The 7,377-nt window shown below is 36.8% G+C and overlaps 1 protein-coding gene across 4 annotated transcripts; it reads left to right on the forward strand.

Moving 5' to 3' along the window:
* The first annotated feature begins 614 nt into the window (after positions 1–614).
* Positions 615–2,393, forward strand: LOC147439800 (uncharacterized). 4 transcript variants are annotated; one of them, XR_015184642.1, is made up of 3 exons: positions 615–1,551; positions 1,664–1,810; positions 2,137–2,393. XR_015184642.1 is itself a non-coding variant. In XM_086485555.1 (3 exons), the coding sequence occupies exons 1-2, from the start codon at positions 615–617 to the stop codon at positions 1,678–1,680; spliced, it is 954 nt and encodes a 317-aa protein (XP_086341681.1). In that variant the 3' UTR covers positions 1,681–1,711; positions 2,137–2,393. The 4 variants fall into 4 exon arrangements, 1 of the variants encoding a protein (XP_086341681.1); XR_015184643.1 differs by having other exon boundaries at positions 1,664–1,805; XR_015184641.1 differs by having other exon boundaries at positions 1,664–1,801.
* Positions 2,394–7,377: the final 4,984 nt, after the last annotated feature.

Genomic DNA, 7,377 nt, shown 5'->3' on the forward strand with positions numbered 1-7,377 from the left:
TGTCATCAGCATCAAGACAAGTGAAGAGACGTATAGAAATTGCAATCAATGAAGTGGCTAGGACAATTCCAAAGCCCATTATCCATGGAGGACGATGGCTAGAAAATGCTTCTCTTCATTTTAAGATGTTCAAAGCCGAGGAGTGTCAAAAGTTTGTACAGTGGTGTCTTCCACATATCTTAAATGTTGTGGAAGGGATTTGCGAGGAGGACATTCAAATAGGAATTCTCTTGGTAGACATATCACACATGTTCTTTGACTATAGTAGGCAAAAAGGATGGACAAAGGAATATATTGAAATTTGTCGCTCCTTATTACTATCATGGAATATTTTATCTGAGGAGTATTATGGAGAAAACTCCTCCCCCTTGGAGCATGTAGCAGGTATGGCTTCTTAAGGTTGTGGTTTGTATCTAATTTGTTGTCACAAAGTATGTGAAGTGCTATGTTTTTCATGTAGGAAATGGTGAGATCTTGGATGACATTATTCGCCATGGATCTCATGATGTTACATGGTGCTTTTCTCATGAACGTAATGTTTCAGGATACCTAAGTATTCATACAAATAACAAGTCAAATGAACTTTCTTATAGAAAATTTCACAATCGCATCTTATGCACCCAAGTCTAAGCAACTACACATTGAAAAGGATGGCCTCACAAGTGCCTCAAGGGATATGCAATCTGTGCATTCATGTTTGGTTTTGCCAGAAGGTTTACGAAATGGATCGAGAGACTTATGCTCATAAGAAATGCGTATTTCACACATCGTCCGAGAAGAAGGCTAATGATGTACGGGATGCTTGTCTACGCTTGAGTCCTTGCCCATGCCAAATCATGATTGAGAGAAAAGGAGTACTTGTGGGGCCAAAGAGACCAAAGTTACTTGATCTCAGTATCATGGAGAAAAAGGGGATGATAGACTTTTGGGCAAGAAAAGATGCGCATACTTTTCTTCTTGATGAAATTCAACTAAGTGGGCAATTTTACTCTAAGGTCTTTCTTAATAATGTAAAATTTACCACTGGTGAGTTTGTTGTCTTTCAAAGGTCTTCCATAAGCGAAGAGGAGGAACTAATCTCTAGAGGCCGGTTGAAGAAAATATTCATCCATGAGCAACGAGGAGATATCAACATCTTTGCAGTTATAGAGTGTCTACTTGACATCAACTATAGTATTGATGAGATATCGGGGATGCATGCTATTCAGAAAAGTCAAAGGAGTAATTGTGGTCTCATCATTGAGCCTATCAATTGCATAAAACATAAGTTTTTTTGGCTATCTACATCTAGTGATGACAAAGATGTTCTGTATGAGACAAGTGGTTTGGAAGTTCGCAAAAGACTTCTACTTCCTGGAAAGATTGGTTGCATTCCCCCATGGTTGGAGAAAGGTGACCTTGTTCTTGCCAAGCTATCAGAAACATCAAATTGTAATGCCTTTGTAAGGGATGTGGACACAAATCACAAAAGGGCTCTTCTAGCTTGGGTGGATGAGCACCATGGAGAAGCTTGGGTGGATTGGAAACATGTATATCTAGTTGTGCAAGAAGGTGTGTCATTGTTTTTCCTTTTGCGAGGTTTACAACAATATATAGCATATTGTTGTTATAAGTATATCAATCTTAGTGTCCTAACTAGTACTTTATTGTTTTTCTCTTGCAGGTTGCTTGGACATATAGCATATCTAAGAAGATATCTTACACATTTCTAGTATGTACTATGTGGATGCAATTTTGTATTGAAAGCAAGATTCAACAGTTTAGAAGTCTTGTTGTGCCGAAGGGTTTTTTGAACACTTGGGTGGGTAAGGTATTTCAAATTTGTAACTAGTTTGAGATATTCTTGTTTGTCAAATTTAAGGCTAGTTTGCATAATCTTTTTGTCTGCAAATGTGAATAAATTTTAGGCCGGGATCATTTTCTCTAGTTGTTTTGATGTTGTGTAATAAGTTTGGTTACCATCTTTTATAGAATTAGAGAGAATTTGCATGAGGTGTTAAGTGGCTTGCTTTCTTACAAGGACAATCTTTAATGATATGCAACTTTGTTTTTGTTTTCCCATTATAACTACGATGATATGTACTATTAATTGTTATCATCATTTCCTATGTAAGGTAACGGTTTTTGTTTTGGCAGGAGTCGGAGGTGTTGAGAGTTGAATCATTGGTGCAAGTCGCATTGGGACCTTCGAAGTGATAGTGAGGATTATCTAATGAACTATTGTCTATGTAGAGAGTGTTGATGTAATTGCTCTTTGTTGACATATGTCTCTTTGGGCTATGTACTGATGTTTTTTTAATTGATGATGGCTTTAATGTTATCATTGATGTGAGCTTGTATGTTTGATAATCATCATTTTATTCAAACCAATAAAATCTTTAATGTTTAGTGCTTCTTTTTCTTTCAACATTGAGAGTACTATGGGACAAGAATTCTCCTTCATGTTATTGTAAGTTCAAGTTTTTGAGTTTGTGAAGCTTTGTCATTATTCTAGAATACTCATGTTCTAAGAACATTGTGCTTGTTTTGGGTTGCCATGATTTATTGTCTTCATAAGTTAAAGATGTGAAGGGGAGTTTACTCTTACAGTTGGGTGCAAGAAGTGGTTTAATCGTATGAGGCGCATAAATCATGCTAAGACCTGGATTTGGAAGTTGGTGGTTTTGTAAATGTGAATGCAATTGAATATGGGTTGACTGCGGGTATGCTTATCTTGAGAAGTGAAAGATCCAAAATTTGGGCATGAATGTAAATGTTGTGAACATAGATTTCGCTAAATGTATGTTTTGTGAGCATGCTTGAGAGTTAAAATTTCAATATGGCAAGCAATATTTGATTTATGGTATGCTAGATTGAATACTATAATGGAACCAATTTTATTTTGTACAAGACAACTATTGCGTTCAGAGGTAGCAAAGTAGGGAATCAATCTTATTAATATGGCTTTTAGAGCTCTCTAATATGTATGAGTATATTAAGTTATAGATAAATGAAGATGTAAGTAACGCAATTCAGTGCATTCTCCCTTTATGTCTTGAGTGTGATCACCTTTTCCCTTCCCGCTACAGTTGTTGGTAATCTTTGGCGTGACCTAACTCTCGAGAGATAATGAGAAAAGTCTCACATGTGAAAATTTTCCCACATTGGCAAAATTCATGTGAGTTTTCTCATGTTGGAATCTGGTGTAGTTGTGAATCCAAATGTGAGAATAATTCATGTGTTGATGACTACGTGAAAATCATTCTCATATGAGCTTTGTTTTTCTAATGATTGGAAAAAAGAATCTCGCCACTTTTCTCATAAAGGATACTTTCTTTCATGTGTGAAAAAATCTTGGATGAAAGTCTAAGCTAGGATTTTCAACTAAGAAAGTTGCTAAAACTTGATGTATAAGATAAACATTAAGGAATATTTGTTGCTATAGGATATATAAAATCTAAGAGATGACTACTGCCTTGGTATTCTGGCAAAGTAAACAGAGCATGGAAAATATTTTGTGGACTGCAACACACTATGCCCATTATCATTGCTTGATATAGAATGTGAAAAGCTTATTGATTAGCCCCATGTTGGATAGCATGTACTACATGTTGTTCAAATCTCTGAAGAGCAAAGGATGCACACAGAAGAGGAGCTCAAACAAATTTAGAAAATATTAAAGATTGAACACGTAGGAAAAGAAATTCCAAGAGAGCGAAGAGAAATTAAACCAAGATTTTTCATTGACCTCTGGAAAGAGGACTTGTTAGAAGATGATAAAAATTATAAGGTAAAATAGTAAAATAGTATTTTTGCAAGCACATTATTTAGGCCGATTTTATGATTTTTTTTGTATAGATTGATATTGTGCACCCTGACATGTCATAAAATCTAATATCTAACCAAACCAAATGATTTTCTCATATTAAACTAATCATTTAATGTGGAACAATAAACGGGAACAATGGCTAGAATATAGACATGTGCTTATGGATCTATCTCAACATGGGGCCAAGGTTAAAGGGGTCCAAATGAGAGAGGGTTTGTCAAAGAGCAAGGCTGCCTAATTGAGCTTAAAGACCTTAGGGTTTGCTTCATTAAAGACCTCCAAAGGTTAGTGTTAAAAGTCCTTTGACCTTAGGCATGCTAGGGCTATGCTTGAGGTGGGAACCCGGCCCAAGCTTGAGGTGCTTTTCGTGCTTGCTGACTAAGGTGCGTAAGGTGCTTAATGACTAAGGTGCTAAGGTGCTCCATGACTAAGGTTCTCAAGGGGTTCAAGGTGTTCCCAACAGTCAACATGATCCCTACTCAAGGGGGGGCGAGCCCTCATTGTAGGAGCATGAGAGAGAACACACATAACCTCACACAAGGCAAGCTTGGTCTAAAGAAGTAACAAAGACACTTGTCAACTTACTTTTCATGTTGCCCTCATGGTGTGCCTAAAGCCTATTTGTTGACCTTTCAAGGGGTCCAATGATAATTTAGCTAATTTATTTAATTCATTATGCATTTATCAAGTCCTCTCTCTCAAAGGGAAAAGGGGGACACTTGTCCCAAGGCTAGCATGGTTGCTTGATATGCACCTTCATGCGATTGGATAGGCTTGGAGGGGTCCAATTGCCACAAACGGAGAATGCAGTGGCCCTACAAAATACCAGCAGAAACACGCTACAAGCCATAAAACTGATAAAGTTGCATACCTGACAACCATCCTTGCACATATTCCACGCCATACACAACATAGAGAGACATAGAGCAAGAGAGAGTAGAAGATCAAATGCAAATGTGCCTCCTAGAGCGGAGTGCCACACCAGCACGGCAAGTGAGAAGAGGGGATGGGAGAGAAGAAACACACAAACACTAGGTACAATTTCCCCCCGTGCAAGAGTGACCATTTCCCTCTTGCACGTATTTCATTTATAGATTTCTTGAATGGTCAAATTGAATACAAATTGGCCGGCCGGTCATAAATGGCCAAAGCTCATAAAAGAGCACTTGAATAATAAAATGTACATAAAATATGATATTTTTTTGCAATAGCCTAGCTCGGTCAAGCCTTTTCCACCTGTCAGCTGCAAAGAAATAATAAAATATCAATTCCATAATATACATCTCCATTGGAAAGCAACTGTTGTCAGTTGCCAAGATTAAAGAATCAGCAAATCATATTGTCAAAAATAGTGATTAGTATTCTGTGTCAAAAATAGCACGTTGAAAAATGAAAAATTTATGAAACGAGATAACATTGCTTATGCGTGCCGTCATCCACATACTACCTATTCTAGTGTCCCATACCACTATAATAAGTAGTATATGTCATACCCTGATGAATCACGCTATCATTAGTCACACTCATCATTCAATAAGTCAATTTTTATCAATCTCAAGTTCACTTTCATAAATATTGTCACCAACAGGAAATCATCATATACCAATTCTAAATCCAATTCCAATTCCAATTCCACAAGATAAGTCCAAATCCAAATCACTTTCAGTATATACCCGAGTAGCAAAATCATACCAGTTACAGTGGTCGCCAATCACTGCAGCATGATTTTGTGATTGGTGTTGCGTAAATCGGCGACGGATCTACACCCGACATGCTGCCTAAATCGACGAATCTACACTAATGCTACCTAAATCGGAGAATCTACATTTGATATAAGTTCAAAAAGTGTGAATCTATAGTTTGTTGTTCTGCTGCCTAAATCGGAGAATCTGCACTAGATGAGCATTGACACACTGCTTAAATCGGTGAATCTGTGTACATGTGACCAATGAACCAAGCAAGACATAAAAAGAAAACATTTGCCACCTATTTCACACCAAATTAGAGTATGTTCCACTAACAAGGCACTTACAAATGGTGGCTCGATATCCGAGAGCACCCTAGCTTAAATGAGCTGCATAGCTACTGAATAATCATGTCAATAAAACTTCATATCGTGCAAGTAGTAAGCGGAGAATATAACAATGAGCCTGTTAAAGAGGGAAACTTGAATAAAAAATCCCCAGAAATTTATACTTTATGTAGTTTTCAACTATGTATATGTGTGTATAATAGTTAATAACAACAATTGATCAACGAACATTAATTTATGAAGGAGTCGTACGTAGACTTTAGAGGTTAAATGACAATAGGTTGCTAGAAATTAATACAGACCATGACCCTTATGTACCTTGTTGATTAGTTAAAATTTCAACAATGATGAATATGAACATGGAAATAAAATGCAAATACATGTGGAACAATAATGCCAAGGTCATTTAAAGTATTCTCTCAAAGGTAGTTACGTCAAATAGGTTCAACATAAATGGAAGCTGAGTATGTTAGTTGAAAAACTACTTAGAAATTGATACTAATTAATGTGAGTAGACTTGTACATATTGTAATTATACTTGACTTAGAGTAGGGTTTGAGCAAACGAAAAATAACTTTTGTCTATGGCAGCACATCCTTATGGAATCTCTTATGAATGGGATTAAGATATGAAATGAGTTCGCAAAGACAAAGTGTACATGAGAAGTTTAAAATTAGAAACTTTACTCTTGCGAAATTCAAGTAGAAGAAGAAGACCAAGTAGCTGTGCTATTAAAGTCTCTTCCTAAGAAGTATAACCAAACTATAACTATTCTTAAGGAAAAGGAATCAATACCCTCACTCAAAAATGTTATCAATTCTCTACAGGAAGAATAAATGAAAATCAAAGGCCATAAGGAGCCAACTTCAAATGGGGCATAAGTAGTAACCTCTTCAAAGAAGAAATGCACACATTGCAGTAGTACCAACCACCAGTCCAAGGATTTGTTCAAAGTCAAAGCATGACAACATTGTGGAAGGATAGAACATCCACCATTCTGCTGCTTCTATAGGAACAACAACCAAACACAAAACGATGAAAATAAAAGACCATGGAGAATAAATAGGTAGATCAACGCAAAGTAAAGGTAAACATAATTGAAGAACATGAAGAATAAGATACGTACTTTAGGGCACCCTCTCATCACCTACATAGATTTTCTCCAGTATGTAATCAAACCTGATCTCTATTTGTGAGACTACATGATGTATCCTAGTGAGCCTTGGTGATGAATCACATTGAGAACCACCATGATGAATTCTGTGAACCTTGTAGATGTATCAAAGATATTCCTAGAGGCAAATCATTTGAATAATCTAGGCTTAGGAGGGCGTATGTTGGGGTGATCCTAGCTTATCCTAGCTTATGGAGCCTTTCCCTAGCTCTCCATAACCATGTATACATCCCAAATGATGCCCATGCATGTGTATATGACCCATGGACCTTTGTAGCATCTTTCTTAATGCATATGAAGCCAAAAAGGAGGTCAAAACAACCCCTTAAAACATGCATACGGGCTCTCCACTTGTTTATCCTC

Source organism: Adiantum capillus-veneris, chromosome 16 (genome assembly GCF_014529385.1).
Source record: "Adiantum capillus-veneris isolate H3 chromosome 16, ASM1452938v2, whole genome shotgun sequence".
Classification (NCBI taxonomy): Eukaryota; Viridiplantae; Streptophyta; class Polypodiopsida; order Polypodiales; family Pteridaceae; genus Adiantum; species Adiantum capillus-veneris.

Excerpts from the sequence above, each read along its gene's own strand:
- LOC147439800 (XM_086485555.1), top strand. The coding sequence starts at position 615 with ATGCACCCAAGTCTAAGCAACTACACATTGAAAAGGATGGCCTCACAA.